The sequence below is a fragment of the Diospyros lotus genome, chromosome 15 (assembly GCF_014633365.1).
Source record: "Diospyros lotus cultivar Yz01 chromosome 15, ASM1463336v1, whole genome shotgun sequence".
Taxonomy (NCBI): Eukaryota; Viridiplantae; Streptophyta; class Magnoliopsida; order Ericales; family Ebenaceae; genus Diospyros; species Diospyros lotus.
In genome coordinates, this window is record NC_068352.1 from 7,321,831 (window position 1) to 7,339,263 (window position 17,433).

General features: G+C 40.2%; 2 protein-coding genes and 1 pseudogene across 3 annotated transcripts; 1 reads left to right on the forward strand and 2 right to left on the reverse strand.

Annotated features, from left to right (window-relative positions):
- The window catches only part of LOC127791552 (cellulose synthase-like protein E1), an 84,443-nt pseudogene that overhangs the window by 6,742 nt on the left and 60,268 nt on the right, over positions 1-17,433 (forward strand).
- On the reverse strand, positions 255-8,626 carry LOC127791400 (uncharacterized). Its single transcript, XM_052321264.1, has 2 exons — positions 8,485-8,626; positions 255-6,048 (listed from the first exon to the last, which is right to left on the reverse strand). The coding sequence occupies exon 2, from the start codon at positions 4,963-4,965 to the stop codon at positions 3,508-3,510; it is 1,458 nt and encodes a 485-aa protein (XP_052177224.1). The 5' UTR covers positions 4,966-6,048; positions 8,485-8,626; the 3' UTR covers positions 255-3,507.
- Positions 6,885-16,362, reverse strand: LOC127791401 (uncharacterized). Of its 2 annotated transcripts, XM_052321266.1 has the most exons (5): positions 15,362-16,362; positions 15,188-15,252; positions 14,313-14,351; positions 12,174-13,687; positions 6,885-6,949 (listed from the first exon to the last, which is right to left on the reverse strand). In XM_052321266.1, the coding sequence occupies exon 4, from the start codon at positions 13,683-13,685 to the stop codon at positions 12,333-12,335; it is 1,353 nt and encodes a 450-aa protein (XP_052177226.1). In that variant the 5' UTR covers positions 13,686-13,687; positions 14,313-14,351; positions 15,188-15,252; positions 15,362-16,362; the 3' UTR covers positions 6,885-6,949; positions 12,174-12,332. The 2 variants fall into 2 exon arrangements, with proteins under 2 accessions (XP_052177226.1, XP_052177225.1); XM_052321265.1 differs by lacking the exon at positions 15,362-16,362 and having other exon boundaries at positions 15,188-15,355.

A 17,433-nucleotide genomic window follows, 5' to 3' on the forward strand; every position in this document is an offset into this window, starting at 1 on the left:
TTTCTCCTTAATGATAAGGATAATAGTAGATATACCAATGAGGTTGTGTCTTCTTCTTTGCTAGCAACTACAATGGCAATATTCTTCCTCAACCTTTTTTTTTTAGTTGCTTCTAAATGGTGTCAATGAAGATCTATAACCTTCTCGACAAGGTCATTAGAGTCTCATTATTGACCCTATAGCCTTGGCAACTTTGATCATCTCCCTTATAAAAGTAGCTAGAGGTGTGTGTGTGTGTGTGTTTCTCTCTTTCCCCTAGTAGTTGTTGCTGGTGGTGATCTTTCTTCCACAACTAGCTTTTTTGTTTGAAGAATAGAAAGATCTATTCTTCTTTTTTTTTTTTAATTTTCTATTAGTTAAATTTTATTTTATTTATTTTTAAGTTTTAAAAATTGATGAAGGTGTTTGAGGAAAAAAAAGAGAGTAAATTATAAGGGCCTTTACAAACCAAAATAAGCCACTAAAGGTATTAGTGTAAGTGATCCAAACCACAAGGGCCTTGGGGTAATTTAACTTATATTAATTTACACTGAACCTAAAATTAGGTATATTATTGAAAAAAATTGAAAGCTCATTATATTATTGAAATTAAACATAAAGTTCATTATATTATTCGAAATTTCAAGAGAGTGTTATAATATTGAAACAAAGGCAAAAGTTCTATATCTTTTTGGTAATTTTATCCATTATATAAAAATAAAATAATAAAAAAATATATATTAATTAATATTAACGGGTTGAGTATGGGTCAGGGACCCTTACCCACCCTTAGTAGATATCTCAAATGTCTAACTTAAGCCTCCCTTGTGGGAATTTTTGTATACCATTCCTACTAATTACTAAAGAACATCTATCCAAGTTTTTCACAACCTTCCCAACACTATCTAGAAGACTTTCTTCTCTTTTTCATTTTCCAAGACTTTTGGTTTATACTGGGTTTAAGAGAAAAAGGAAAATAGAGAAGAGTGAGGAGAGAACCGAAATACAATTAGGGTAGATTGAGGAACCTCAACTAAATAAGAGAAATCACTATCAAGCCTTCCTCATCTCCTACTTTGCTATCATTGTCCAAAAAAGGTTCTTTCCACCTAGTATTGCTAGGATTTCCTTTGCCATATTTGGAAAAAGATAATGATGAGATTTTGCAGTTGTCTCATTTAGTAAGAAGCAACCCAACTCAATTTGATTAGTCCTTACTTGAACCAAGTTTTACACCTCTCTTTAACTTCTTTTAAATTAGTTTAACCCAACTAAGATCAACAACCTACCTCTTGATCTAGCCTTGTACAATGGCATCAACTTCACTAAGGTATGAAAATATCTTTATAAGATGAAAAGAAACATTTTTATTTTATGATAGAATGTGGTGTATCAAGGCATTGATGTGGTTTTAGATGAGCAATAAATAAATAAATAAATAACAATAACGACATAAATGTATGTTAATGAATTTTGTTGATTGGAATTAAGACCCGTGCATCCTAATAAAATGAATCTTATTAGCTTACTTAAATCTTTATTTACCTCCATTTGCATAGTATGTGTTCCCTTTACCATCTTACTTATTGAAAAAAGAAGTTAGTTTAAGACTACCCCACATCAATCCAGAGTGGGAACTCAAGTTAGCATATTTTACGGGCTCATTTCCAAACAACAATTGCCTAAAAGTCATAGTTGGTGGGCTCACATATTTGAGTCTCCACTCAGCTTAATTTATGATGTATGTTGCCTCATTCTCAGCTTACTTATCAAAAAAGAAGTTAACTAAAGGCCATCTCACATTGGTCTAAAGTCATGGATTTAATTAAATTAGCCTATAAGGATTCAATGGGTTCCTTTGCTTGGAAATGGTAGTTTAGTGGGTCTACAATCTCAATGAGCTCCTCTTATGAATTAAATTTTCTTTAGGCTATTACACACCAATTTGGAATGGGGATTGAAGTTACAAAATAAGGATTCCACAGACTTTCTTCTAGTTAAGAATTACCTAAAAGTGATAGTTCATAGGGCTTACCTACTTAATTGTGTGAAAGAATAAGAATTAATCTTTCATATATCAAAACTAATTAATACAATCTTACTTATAACACACATACTCCTAATCCTTGAAGAATTCTAAGACTATTCAACCTCCTAACAATTCTCCTAATGTATAGGAGTTGATTACTCTCCTATAAATTAGGACCCCTACTAGATTCAAGGTTGTTAAAATCGGAATTTTAAGTAGGATCGAAGAAGGGTCCGTAAAATCGAATCGTAAAATCGTAGGATTTTAGAGACAATTAAAGATACTATTTAATTTTTATAAATATATGTTTATAAATTATAATAACATAATTTTATAAAATACAAGCACAAAAAGGGTCCATAATTTTGTTAATATGGCATTGTTAAACTTCTACATTACAAGCACAAAATACAAAGTTACAAACTAAAATAAATCATTAACAGAAATATTTAAATCTTCATCCAAGTCCAAGCTATGACCATCTTCATTATCCCCATCATCATCATCATCATCATCATCTTCTAAATCAAGGTCATCTTCAAGTTCAAAATCGCCTAAAGGCTCAGATGGATCTTCACATCCTTCGTCTCCATGACTTTCCAAATCTTTACCAACTTCATTTTCCCCACACTCCATCATTGTTGCACCATTAAGAATATCTAAATCATTTCTATTGGAGGAATCAATATGGGTAAACTCTTTTGTTATCCATTCATCATATGAGGATAACTCATCAACGCTAAAAAATGTTTCGTCTTTTATGGATTACCTATCTCTCAACTTTAAATTATACATTATAAAAACCAAATCATTCATCTTCTTTTGATGCAAACGATTTCTTCTCTTTGTGTGAACCTGAAACATAATTTATAAAGTTATCAAAAATCAATTGTTAGTTTGCATCAAAATATGGTGTTCAAAATTTAAAACATAATTAAAATAATGACTAAATATACTTTGCTTACCATCTCAAATGCACTCCAATTTCATTCACACCCAAAAGAGCTGCATGTCAAGCTCAACACACGAATAGCAAACCTTTGCAATTTAGGACATCCATCTCCATAGGTGTCCCACCACTTGGCTGGAGCCTTTTTATCCCTTGAACGCTTAGCAGATTCAATACCAAGTAACCCTTTTGCACCCTTAAACATTTCAATTTGCACATCTATTTTGTCCCTTTCTTCTGGATCTGTGACCATTCTTTCAATATAATTAAATAGTCCCAATTTTATTTCCATATTAACTTTAAAATTTGGACTATAATGATATTGAGGGTTCAAGTAATATGCTGTAGCATGTAATAGCCTATGCAATTGGAATTCCCATCGTTCATCAACAATCTTCAAAATTGGCTCAAAGCTACATAAACAATAATAAAATTAAATAAATAGGTGTAGATAAAAGAATGCAAAGATTGTAAAATGATAAAACAATATATAGTTAGTAACTTACTTTTTCTTTGCATTGTTAAAATTTGCTTTAATTTTCTCCTTAGCTCAATCCATCTCCACATAAATAAAGCCCATAGCTGGTTTCTCATCTGAATCAACCAATCGAAGAACTTTTACCAATAGCAATGCTGCCTTCAGACAACGAATTATATTTTTCCAAAATCTAGAATCTAACACCGTTTGTTGAACTCGTCTCCCATCTTGTTGAGAGACAAATCTACTAGACTTCCATGAGTTTGAAGTAAACATTGTCATCAAGGCACCTTTTAGCTCACTGAGGCAACTTAAAGTCAGATATGTAGTTGCAAAACGAGTAATAGCTGGTCTTATCAAGTCTCTTCCTTTTGTAAATTGCCTTAACATAGAAATGAGAAGAGTTCTTGAATATATGTAGGTTGATATCCTCCTAGCCTTTCTAATAGTTGTAGCATGGACTTTAAGCTTCTTTTCAAAATCCTCCAACATAAAGTCAATACAATGGGCAGCACATGGAGTCCAATACAACCTTTTCCTTTTCTCTATTAGCATCTCACCTGCTGCTTTATAATTTGCAGCATTATCATTTACCACTTGTACCACATTCTCCTCTCTAACTTTCTCTACTATTGCATCTAACATTTCACATACTTTATCAGCAGTTTTAGAAAAATCAGATGTATCAATTGAGGTAAAAAAAACTGTCCCCTTTGGGTTATTGACCAAGAAATTACAAATTGAACGCCTCTTTTTATCAATCCACCCGTCTGACATAATTGAACAACCTATTTTTTTCCATTCAGCTTTGTACTCCTCAAGTAATTCCATGGTATGAGTTACTTCTTTTTTCAAATATTTCACTCTAATATCGTGATAAGAAGGAGGTTTAAGTCCACTTCCAAATTTTCCTACCAGTTCAAGCATCTTTGCAAACTCGGGATGTTTTACACAATTAAAAGGAATGGCACATGCATAGAAAAATCTAGCAATTTGTTGACAACAATCTTCTCTTAATTCTCTTTTCAACATTTGATTAATAGTTGTTTGACCACTTCCAGTTGCACTTGATGACCACTTCCCCTTTGTCATAAAAGTATCCATAGTATTCTTACCTTTTTGTTTTGATATAACTTGTTGTATCTCATCATTCTTATTCTCAGAATCGTCAATACTGTTAATTATCTTTCTTTTTCGTTCAGTAGCTTCAGCATTCTTCACCCAAATTTCCAAAATTTCCTTTCTAGTATCGTCTGGAACTTTTAGACAAGGTTCCATATTTTTGTGAGTACAAGCTAAGTGATGCTTAAAACGAAAAATACCTCCACTAAAGATCTTACTACAAAATTTGTACTGAACTTTTCTTGAGTTATTTTCCACATCAATGGTATATTGCCATCCCATATCATATCTATTTCCTGATGCATTTTTTCTTGTAACTTTAGGGTTTGAAGAACCAGTCGTTGACATTTTTTTATCAAGTATTAGTAAATAATCTTGAAACTTGTCATCCAAAATAAATTCAAACATCTTAATTTTTCTTCTAATGTATTATTTAAAATAAAAATTCAAACAAACAACTTGCAGCAAGTAGCAGTGTAGCACCACTGCCACCACACATTCACACTACAAATCAATGACAATAAATCAACTAAATGAAAACTAAAATAGAGGCAAATATGTAAGTAAGATAGAGGCAAAATATAGGTAATTAACTAATCAAGCTAAAGGGTAAACGCAGCAAGGTAAGAGCCGTAAGGCACTAACACTAAGGAATTGCTTTGTAACATTATTTGGCATTAACAAATAAGTGTAGCCATCAGTTAGAATCAAAACAATTTTGTAGGATTCTAAACATCTTTTTTAAATTCAAGAATAATTTTTTGTTGTCTTTAAAAATCTGTAGTCTAGGCGATCTTTGTTGTCTTTGAAAATTTTCTGCTCAATGTTCATTTTGTGGATTGGGCTTCCGGGAGTTTGCGTTGTGTAGCTATTGCGTACAGAACCTATGAATTGGAAAAGGTTCCTACTGATGAGGAAGATCTGGCTCTCTGGGAATTACCTGAGAATGAGAAAGATCTGGCCGACACCAACTAGCGACAACAAGCACCGAGAAGCACCAGCCACCAAGCAATGAACCCAGGCAAGTGACGAGCACTGAGCACCACCAGCATCGAAAGAGCGAGGACCCAGCATTGAGATGTCACGACCCGAAATCTGGTATGTCATGACCGGCACTAATCCCTAGGCCCAGCGGCCCTAAAATGGACTAGTAAGCCTCTTCTCTAGCTCGATTTGAATAAAACAATATTACTGACAAGATATAGAACATAAATAAAATACCAATTCACCTTCTAACATAATATCTCAATATTTCATATACAGCAGCTGTACAAAATAAGAATATCTATCACACTGCTGTCAATAATACATACCCGATCCCGTATCTCGGGCCCTTGGCACAATTATGTGCCAACAAAAATAAAGACAAAACATCAGACTCTACAACATGGGTATGTCTCCACAGAGCATCCTATAATACATCCGAAATCAAAAGAGGGTATGACATCATACCAGAAGATCTGCTGGACCAATAATCAAAAGGAGAATTCCCTGAAAATATTTTTAATAAAACGAGGTGAGTCTTGTGGACTCGCGAGTATAAGGTATGTCATGCCCACTAGGAGAGTATACAATAAAATGCTAGGATGATCATCATGAGTATAATAACGTAATAACAGTATAAATAGTGGAATTATAAACCATAAGTTAAACAATTTGAGATTTCAAAGGAAAACATAGTGTAGGAAAAATAGGTGCTTAAAGACAACCCCCATAAGTTGTTCCCTAACCACCCAAGTCCCCTATACTTTTGTATGAGATGCATGCACTGATTCTGAGGACACACTAGTAGAAACTGGCCTAACGCCTATATACACATGCACACAAGTATATATATCGGCACATACATTATCATCACACAATATCATCATAAAGGCCCACGTGATAGCAGTGCTGAAACATACTATCCGTGTCTCTCATGGCCTTGGCATGCCAAGCCTCACAGTACCATGATCTTTTCCTGCTGTGAGTCACCAGGGAATCTACTAGATAGTCCTCTAATAATAATGCAAATAATACCCTAATTTATGCACAAGTCATAATCATTTATCATTTCACGTGGTGCCTAAAATACACCATATCATTCAATAATTCACATTCTCAAAACAAGAAATCAATTAGGGTATCTTTCAGTTTATGTCTCTCCCAGTAGGATGAAAATATTTCATGCAAATTAGAAACATTTAAGAGTATTTTTCTATGATCCGCATATAAAATTCATGTACGAGTTATGCATATAAAAATTTATACAAGGTTATAATATTTATGAATAAAACAGTACATACGTGCATAATATAAGGTAATCATAACATATCCTGTCTACTCGCCTGGGAAATGATGACTCAAGTCCGAGTCTGGGGAGAAGATCGAACAAAATCCTGAGAATCTGAGCCTACAAAAAATAGAATGGGGTGTCACATTTAGGTAACAAGAATAACGACGTAAAGAAATTACCGAAAATCCTAACCATTGCCTAACACCCTAAATCGATTATTTGGTACCTTGGCCCGCGCAATATTCAAATCTGGCTTCATGGAATTCGTCGAGCTAAGCCATCTACTACGTCATCATGTCTCGCTTTGCTTACTACGCGTAAGTGTATAGTGGAACTACACACCCACTTATAGGCTGCAATATCATAATATATATATATATTTACCCATAAACTAGTTTTCTTTTAATATAGATAATATATTTTTTATCTAAATTCCTCCTTTATCAAAAATACATACATATATATATTTATAACTAAATTGATAAATTTTCTTGAAAATTTAATAATTAATTAATAATTTAATAAATGGTTTAAAAGGAATAAATTGCAATATTCTAGCCTCAGATAAAAAGGAATCCATCAGAAATCAGGATTCGAAATAAACCCACGTCATCATCATAGGCTAGCCTAGAACGCACTCGGGGTCAGTCTTACTCGGCCTCGAGTCGTCTAATAGGGCTTCATCCTTAGGACTCCGATCAACAAAATGACTCGCCAATCATATCACCAATTCTAGGAGACCTAAAGAGAACCCAAATTAAACTGACATCGATATCCCGAGTAGGACCAACCTAACCAAGTCATCCTAGGTTCCCGGATAAGCGACAAGGGAGAACAAGCCGAGTGGGCCAGCCCAAGGGCTGCCACAACTGGGTCAGTCATGCCCAACACATTGGGCCATCCTAAAACCCAATCGGGCCCCGCCATCCTAGGCTAAAACCTAACCCGACATGCCCAACCCCAAAAGCCCTCATTTCCTTTTTCCTTATATTTTATTTATTTTTTTTATTTTTATTTCCTTTTATTCTTTTTCCTTTCTTTTCTTTTCTTTTCTTTTCTTTCTTTTTCTTTTCTTTTTTTTTTCTTTTCTTTCCAACACACTGCCACCGCCGGCGACCGCCGCCGGCCGGCCAAAAATGGCCGACCAATATACCGATACGAAGCCCTCGCCACGAATATCAACATATATTAAAATGAAACCCATCGGACGGTCAGATCTTACTAGATCTGAGATTTAATTTTCGGCCGAAAATAGGGGCGAATCTGGCCGTCACCGTTCGCCGGCCGCCGGCCATTTTTTCGACGATCAGAAACTACCCCGAGGTGCGCAACACTAAGGAGAGCAACATACCCAAAAATGAGAAAGATCGGACGGCTAGATCTTCGTAGATCTAGAGTCGAAGTTTTGGCCAAAAAGAGAAAAAATACTGCCAACGTCGCCGGCCACCGTGGCCGGCGATTTCCAGCGATCCAAGACCGCCACCCAACCCTCTTAAGCAAACCGACCATCATATCCAAGAATCACAAAAATCTAACGGTTGGATCTTCGTAGATCTAACCTCAAACATTCGGCCAACAAGCCCCATCGCGCCTCAAGCCTCATTTCACGAAAACAACAAGCAAAACAGAGAGGATGAAGCCAAAACACTTACCTCCTTGTAGATCGGGGGCACTTTAACGGTGAAAGCGAAGTCGGATCAACGATCGAACGGCCGGATCGCTTGGAATCGAAGAAAATCCGAGAGGAAATCAAGAGAAAATAAAAGAGAGAGAGAGAGAGAGAGAGAGAGAGAGATTTTCTGATTTGGGGGGGGGGGCTGCCGAGCGCCTCCCCCTTTTCTTTTTATATTTTTGTTTTTTTTAATTATTATATATATAATTTAATTAATTTAGTTTTTTTTTTTGGATCTTTACATTCTCCCCCCTTATAAAAATTCGTCCTCGAATTTCACGGAAACAAATAAGGATATTTCTCTTTCATAGCATCTTCCATCTCCCAAGTGGCCTCACCCTCACTATAGTGGCTCCACTGAACTTTAACAGAAGCTATTTGTTTAGATCTAAGCTTTCTGACCTGCCTATCTAAGATCTTAACAGGTTGCTCTTCATATTGCAAGCTTGGTTGGATCATAGTGGGTGCTGTCGGGGGCAAAACATGAGAGGGGTCTCTAATAACCCCGCGTAGCATCGACACATGAAATACAGGGTGCACTCCAACCATCGACGGTGGTAGTGCCAACTCATAAGCTACATTCCCAATCTGCCTAAGGACTCGAAAAGGTCCAACATACCGGGGGACTGAGCTTACCTCTCCTCCCAAACCTCACTACCCCCTTCATAGGCGATACTCTAAGGTACACCAAATCATCAACTGCAAACTCTAAGAGTCGACGCCTACGATCTGCATACGACTTCTGACGACTCTGAGCTGTCAAAAGCCTATCACGAACTACCTGGACGATCTCCATGCTTTAGCCAACCAGATCTGGGCCAATAAGTCGTCTCTCACCAACCTCAAACCAACCTAAGGGTGACCTACATCGTCGACCATATAGCGCCTCGTAAGGTGCCATTTGAATGCTAGATTGATAGCTATTATTATATGCAAATTCAACATACGGCAAATTCTTCTCCCAACTACCCTTGAAATCAAGGGCACACGCTCTAAGCATGTCCTCAAGTATCTGGATAGTCCTCTCCGACTGGCCATCCGTCTGGGGGTGAAACGCAGTACTCAATGCTAACTGCGTACCCAAAGCCTCGTGAAATGAGCCCCAATACCGAGAGGTAAATATGGACCCTCGATCAGAAATAATAGAAATGGGTACTCCGTGATACCGTACAATCTCATGAATAAACTTCTGAGCTAACTGAGAAGCAGTAAACGACGTAGGTACAGCAATAAAACGAGCTGTCTTCGTTAGGCGATCTACCACTACCCATACTGAATCATGTCCCGCAGGGGACCTCGGTAATCCTGTAACCATATCCATGGTAATATGTTCCCATTTCCATTCTGGAATTGGGATGCTCTCCAACAAACCTCCTGGCCTCTTATGCTCTGCCTTCACTTGCTGACAGACTTGGCAAGTTAGACACGTACGAGCAACATCTTCCTTAAGGCGTGGCCACCAAAACAATTGCTTTAGGTCCTGATACATCTTGGTAGTCCCTGGGTGAATGGCAAATCGAGAGTGATGAGCCTCCCTAAGGATCCTACTCCTCAACTCGTCCACCTCGGGGACACAAAGCCGAGTCCTGAATCTCAACACTCCAGAAGAGTCCATAGAAAAATCCAACGCCTTACCTTCTCCGACATCTTTAATGATCTTGGCTAAACTAGGGTCCTTAACTTGAACCGCCTTAATCTCCTCCATCAAAGCAGACCTAAGCTCGATGTGCGCCAAAAATCCCCAAGATTCAGATATCTCTAAACGTGCACCACTCCGCTCTAAACTATGTAACTGCTCCACTAACGGTCTCCTCCAACTAGAAATATGAGCAAGGCTACCCATAGACTTTCTACTCAAGGCATCTGCTACTACGTTAGCCTTTCCTGGGTGGTACAAAATATGGATATCATAGTCCTTAAGGAGTTCCATCCACCTACGCTGTCTCAAATTCAGGTCCCGCTGGTCAAAAATGTACTTAAGACTCTTATGATCTGTGAACACCTCACAAGTCTCGCCGTACAAATAATGCCGCCATATCTTGAGAGCAAATACTACGGCAGCCATCTCGAGGTCATGAGTAGGATAGTTCTGCTCATGTTTCTTCAACTGCCTAGAAGCATACGCAATAACTCTCCCACACTGCATCAACACACATCCTAATCCAACCCTCGACGCATCACAGTACACAGCATAACCCCCATTCCCTGATGGTAGGGTCAACACTGGCGCTGTAGTCAAACGTCGCTTCAACTCATTGAAGCTTTGCTCACATGCATCTAACCACTCAAACTTTACATTCTTTTGGGTGAGACGTGTCATCGGCGCTGCAATCTTAGAAAAATCCTTCACAAAGCGACGGTAGTATCCTGCTAAACCTAGGAAACTACGTATCTCGGTGACTGTAGTGGGTCTAGGCCACTGAGCCACAGCCTCTATCTTCTTTTGGTCCACCTGGATCCCTTGACTAGACACAACATGCCCCAAAAAGCCAACACTCTCTAGCCAGAACTCACACTTTGAAAACTTGGCATACAACTCATTCTCACGAAGGGCTTGTAAAACCGTCCTAAGATGGTGCTCATGCTCAACATCACTCCCCGAATACACCAATATGTCGTCTATGAACACGATGACGAATCGATCCAATAAGGGTCGAAATACTCTGTTCATCAAGTCCATGAATGCTGCCGGAGCATTCGTCAACCCGAAGGACATCACCAAAAACTCGTAATGCCCATACCGAGTGCGAAAGGCAGTCTTGGGAATATCCTGATTCCTGATCCTCAATTGATGGTATCCTGATCTTAAATCAATCTTAGAAAATCGCCTTGCGCCTTGCAATTGATCAAATAGGTCATCAATGCGTGGCAACGGGTATTGGTTACGGATAGTGACTTTGTTTAGTTGACGATAGTCGATACAAAGTCTCAAACTCCCATCCTTCTTCTTCACAAATAGCACTGGCGCACCCCATGGCGACGTGCTAGGCCTAATAAAGCCCTTATCTAAGAGTTCTTGTAATTGATCCTTTAACTCCTTCAATTCCGCTGGGGCCATTCTATACGGGGGTATCGAAATAGGTCGAGCCTCCGGTATTAGGTCGATACAAAACTCAATCTCCCGATCGGGTGGTAATCCCGGAAGCTCCTCGGGAAAAACGTCTGGGAACTCACACACTACCGGGACTCCACTAACCTCCCCAACTGATCGGTCACACTCTCTCACGACTGCCAAGAACCCCTCACAACCTCTGCCCAACATACGTTGCGCCTTTATAGTTGATATCAACATGCTAGCCCCTCGAGTCCTATCCCCTTGGATATAAAACGAATCCTCACCGGGAATATTAAAGTAAACGCGTTTCTGACGACAATCTAGGCTAGCGTGGCATGAAGCTAACCAATCCATACCTAAAATGACATCAAACTCCATAGGACCGAGTAAAATAAGATCTGCTAGCGTATCCCTACCCACGAGAGAAACAACACAAGCCCGATACTCTCGCTCTACCTGTAGGGCATCACCCACAGGAGTTCCCACTAACATGGGCTCGCCCAGAGGAGTGGCACTTACTCCCAGACAGGGAGCAAATTGTCGCGATACAAACGAATGCGTCGCCCCGGGATCAAATAGCACGTGTGCACTGTGACCACAGATATGAACCGTACCTGTCACCACCTGATTGGATGCCTGGGCATCCTGAGTCGTCATATGATAGACCCTCGGCTGACTCTGTGGGCCATGTCCCCCTCGAGGCTGGGGAGCGCTGCTCTGAGCTCTAGATGTCGGCTGCTGAGCTGGAGCCTGTCGTCCTGGAGGGCCTCGCCCTAGCTGTGAACAATCCCTCTGGATGTGACCTGACTGTCCACACCTAAAGCATGTAATCGGGGCCTTCGCATACCTGCACACCCCTGAGTGTCTCTTCTTACATGTCGGACATAGGGGCCTCTCTTCCTGTCTCTGCTGCCACTGCCGCTGCTGCTGCTGTCTCTGGGAAGGGGGCGCAGGCAATGAAGGAAATGGTGGCGTACTGCCAACGGCTGCAAACTCGTCGTGCCCTTCCCCTTCTTCCCAGAAGAGAAGGAAGTACCAGCGTCGCCTCTAACCCTCTTCAAGTCTCTAGCTGCCCTCTCCTCTGCTGCTCGTGCCTCAAGGGCTAAGGCACTATCAACTGCCTCCTCATACGTGCCAAAACGAGTGGCGTGCAAACTCCTGAACCACGGCTCGATCAATCGAGATATAAAGCGTGTAATCCTGTCCTGCTCCGTAGGAACCAAAGCAGGTGCAAACTGTGAGAGCTCAGTGAATAACGCATCATAACGCTCAACGCTCATATCTGGGGTCTGTCTTAGGGCCTCAAACTGCTGGGCCCTCTGGAATCTCATAGTGCTAGAGACATATTTTGCCAAAAATAGTCTCTTGAACTCAGCCCACCCTAACGGGGCATCACCCCGCCGTCTCTTCAATACATCATACCACACGCTCGCCTCACCATGAAGACAAAAAGAGGTGAGCTCCACCATCCGGTAGCCATGTATGCGAGAACCTCTCTTCAGTTTGTCCAACTGATCCAAAAACTCTTCAGCCTTATCTCTCGCACCTCTGAACTGGGGCGGCTTCAGACCCATAAACCGCTCAAACTCATAATCTATCCCAACGGCCTCAGGGTCCACTGGAAGGTCCACTGGAGGCTGTCCCCTAGTCTCGCCTGCATCACCAGTGCCGACGGCAACACCTGCAGCGCCACCGCTAACGGCGCCCCTGGCGCCACCAGCCACAGCACCGTCGCCAGTGCCGCCACTAGTGCCACCTCTAGTGCCATCCTCGGTGCCATCTCCAGTGCCGCCACCAACCCTAGTATCAGGGCTCACACCCCCTGGCGCCTCTGGCTGTCTCTGAGAATTAACTATATTTGTCAACAGCACCGTGATGTTTGCCAAGGAGTCAATAATCAGCTGGTCCCTATCTCTCGCCGGAGTACTACCATCAAAGTCAACTCCACTGCGACCCGAACCACGGCCCCGGCCTCTACCTCGGCCTCGGCCTCGGCCACGTCGTTCGCCACGACCTCGTCCACGGCCTCTGACCGTGTAACCGTTGGTAGGTGAGGGCTGAGGAGCCTGATCACCCCCTAAAGAATCTGTCTGCCTGGATGCTGTCCGAGAACGAGTAGGTATCATCCCTGTCATCGTACTGATAGGTCAATAATAGTAGCAATAGAATCTGAAAGCAAAAGATCAAATGATACTAGACTCTAACACCCTTAGCAAAAGCTAGATCAATAATGTGCCATGGCTCACACCACGATCTAAAACCCAGCTAAGAATGGCTCTGTGGGACTCAATGAGACAAGACCTTAGACAAGGCTAGAGAATCGAATAGAATCAAAAGACACAAGCCTAACTCAAGAGTAACCTAGTCTCTGATACCAATCTGTCACGACCCGAAATCTGGTATGTCATGACCGGCACTAATCCCTAGGCCCAGCGGCCCTAAAATGGACTAGTAAGCCTCTTCTCTAGCTCGATTTGAATAAAACAATATTACTGACAAGATATAGAACATGAATAAAATACCAATTCACCTTCTAACATAATATCTCAATATTTCATATACAGCAGCTGTACAAAATAAGAATATCTATCACACTGCTGTCAATAATACATACCCGATCCCGTATCTCGGGCCCTTGGCACAATTATGTGCCAACAAAAATAAAGACAAAACATCAGACTCTACAACATGGGTATGTCTCCACAGAGCATCCTATAATACATCCGAAATCAAAAGAGGGTATGACATCATACCAGAAGATCTGCTGGACCAATAATCAAAAGGAGAATTCCCTGAAAATATTTTTAATAAAACGAGGTGAGTCTTGTGGACTCGCGAGTATAAGGTATGTCATGCCCACTAGGAGAGTATACAATAAAATGCTAGGATGATCATCATGAGTATAATAACGTAATAACAGTATAAATAGTGGAATTATAAACCATAAGTTAAACAATTTGAGATTTCAAAGGAAAACATAGTGTAGGAAAAATAGGTGCTTAAAGACAACCCCCATAAGTTGTTCCCTAACCACCCAAGTCCCCTATACTTTTGTATGAGATGCATGCACTGATTCTGAGGACACACTAGTAGAAACTGGCCTAACGCCTATATACACATGCACACAAGTATATATATCGGCACATACATCATCATCACACAATATCATCATAAAGGCCCACGTGATAGCAGTGCTGAAACATACTATCCGTGTCTCTCATGGCCTTGGCATGCCAAGCCTCACAGTACCATGATCTTTTCCTGCTGTGAGTCACCAGGGAATCTACTAGATAGTCCTCTAATAATAATGCAAATAATACCCTAATTTATGCACAAGTCATAATCATTTATCATTTCACGTGGTGCCTAAAATACACCATATCATTCAATAATTCACATTCTCAAAACAAGAAATCAATTAGGGTATCTTTCAGTTTATGTCTCTCCCAGTAGGATGAAAATATTTCATGCAAATTAGAAACATTTAAGAGTATTTTTCTATGATCCGCATATAAAAATCATGTACGAGTTATGCATATAAAAATTTATACAAGGTTATAATATTTATGAATAAAACAGTACATACGTGCATAATATAAGGTAATCATAACATATCCTGTCTACTCGCCTGGGAAATGATGACTCAAGTCCGAGTCTGGGGAGAAGATCGAACAAAATCCTGAGAATCTGAGCCTACAATAAATAGAATGGGGTGTCACATTTAGGTAACAAGAATAACGACGTAAAGAAATTACCGAAAATCCTAACCATTGCCTAACACCCTAAATCGATTATTTGGTACCTTGGCCCGCGCAATATTCAAATCTGGCGTCATGGAATTCATCGAGCTAAGCCATCTACTACGTCATCATGTCTCGCTTTGCTTGCTACGCGTAAGTGTATAGTGGAACTACACACCCACTTATAGGCTGCAATATCATAATATATATATATATATATATTTACCCATAAACTAGTTTTCTTTTAATATAGATAATATATTTTTTATCTAAATTCCTCCTTTATCAAAAATACATACATATATATATTTATAACTAAATTGATAAATTTTCTTGAAAACTTAATAATTAATTAATAATTTAATAAATAGTTTAAAAGGAATAAATTGCAATATTCTAGCCTCAGATAAAAAGGAATCCATCAGAAATCAGGATTCGAAATAAACCCACGTCATCATCATAGGCTAGCCTAGAACGCACTCGGGGTCAGTCTTACTCGGCCTCGAGTCGTCTAATAGGGCTTCATCCTTAGGACTCCGATCAACAAAATGACTCGCCAATCATATCGCCAATTCTAGGAGACCTAAAGAGAACCCAAATTAAACTGACATCGATATCCCGAGTAGGACCAACCTAACCAAGTCATCCTAGGTTCCCGGACAAGCGACAAGGGAGAACAAGCCGAGTGGGCCAGCCCAAGGGCTGCCACAACTGGGTCAGTCATGCCCAACACATTGGGCCATCCTAAAACCCAATCGGGCCCCGCCATCCTAGGCTAAAACCTAACCCGACATGCCCAACCCCAAAAGCCCTCATTTCCTTTTTCCTTATATTTTATTTATTTTTTTTATTTTTATTTCCTTTTATTCTTTTTCCTTTCTTTTCTTTTCTTTTCTTTTCTTTCTTTTTCTTTTCTTTTTTTTTTCTTTTCTTTCCAACACACTGCCACCGCCGGCGACCGCCGCCGGCCGGCCAAAAATGGCCGACCAATATACCGATACGAAGCCCTCGCCACGAATATCAACATATATTAAAATGAAACCCATCGGACGGTTAGATCTTACTAGATCTGAGATTTAATTTTTGGCCAAAAATAGGGGCGAATCTGGCTGTCGCCGTTCGCCGGCCATTTTTTCGACGATCAGAAACTACCCCGAGGTGTGCAACACTAAGGAGAGCAACATACCCAAAAATGAGAAAGATCGGACGGCTAGATCTTCGTAGATCTAGAGTCGAAGTTTCGGCCAAAAAGAGAAAAAATACTGCCAACGTCGCCGGCCACCGTGGCCGGCGATTTCCAGCGATCCAAGACCGCCACCCAACCCTCTTAAGCAAACCGACCATCATATCCAAGAATCACAAAAATCCAACGGTTGGATCTTCGTAGATCTAACCTCAAACATTCGGCCAACAAGCCCCATCGCACCTCAAGCCTCATTTCACGAAAACAACAAGCAAAACAGAGAGGATGAAGCCAAAATACTTACCTCCTTGTAGATCGGGGGCACTTTAACGGTGAAAGCGAAGTCGGATCAACGATCGAACGGTCGGATCGCTTGGAATCGAAGAAAATCCGAGAGGAAATCAAGAGAAAATAAAAAAGAGAAAGAGAGAGAGAGAGAGAGAGAGAGATTTTCTGATTTGGGGGGGGGGGCTGCCGAGCGCCTCCCCCTTTTCTTTTTATATTTTTGTTTTTTTTAATTATTATATATATAATTTAATTAATTTAGTTTTTTTTTTTTGGATCTTTACAGAGAAATGACAAAAGCCACGAGACAAGGGAGAAGGAGTACCACCGGTACAGTTGCAGCGAGCTCCGAGCACTGGCAAGAGCCGCGAGATGAGGTAGAAAAAGAACGGCGGCAAAAGACAGAGAGGAGGCTGGAGAGAGAGAAGATAACACAAATGGGGAGAGTCGCGCGCGTAAGAAACCCTATTTTAATTTCAGTGAATTGGGTTAAGCTTAGAGACAGAATTGAATTTTGTCTCTAAGCCTCAAGTCTGCCCAATTACATTAAATCGCTGAAGTCGCGATTTTGAATGTGATTTCAACGATTTTACAATTTTAACACCCGATTTTATGGGATTTCACTTCATTTTCGATTTTACATACGATCCGGATCGCTTATGGCCT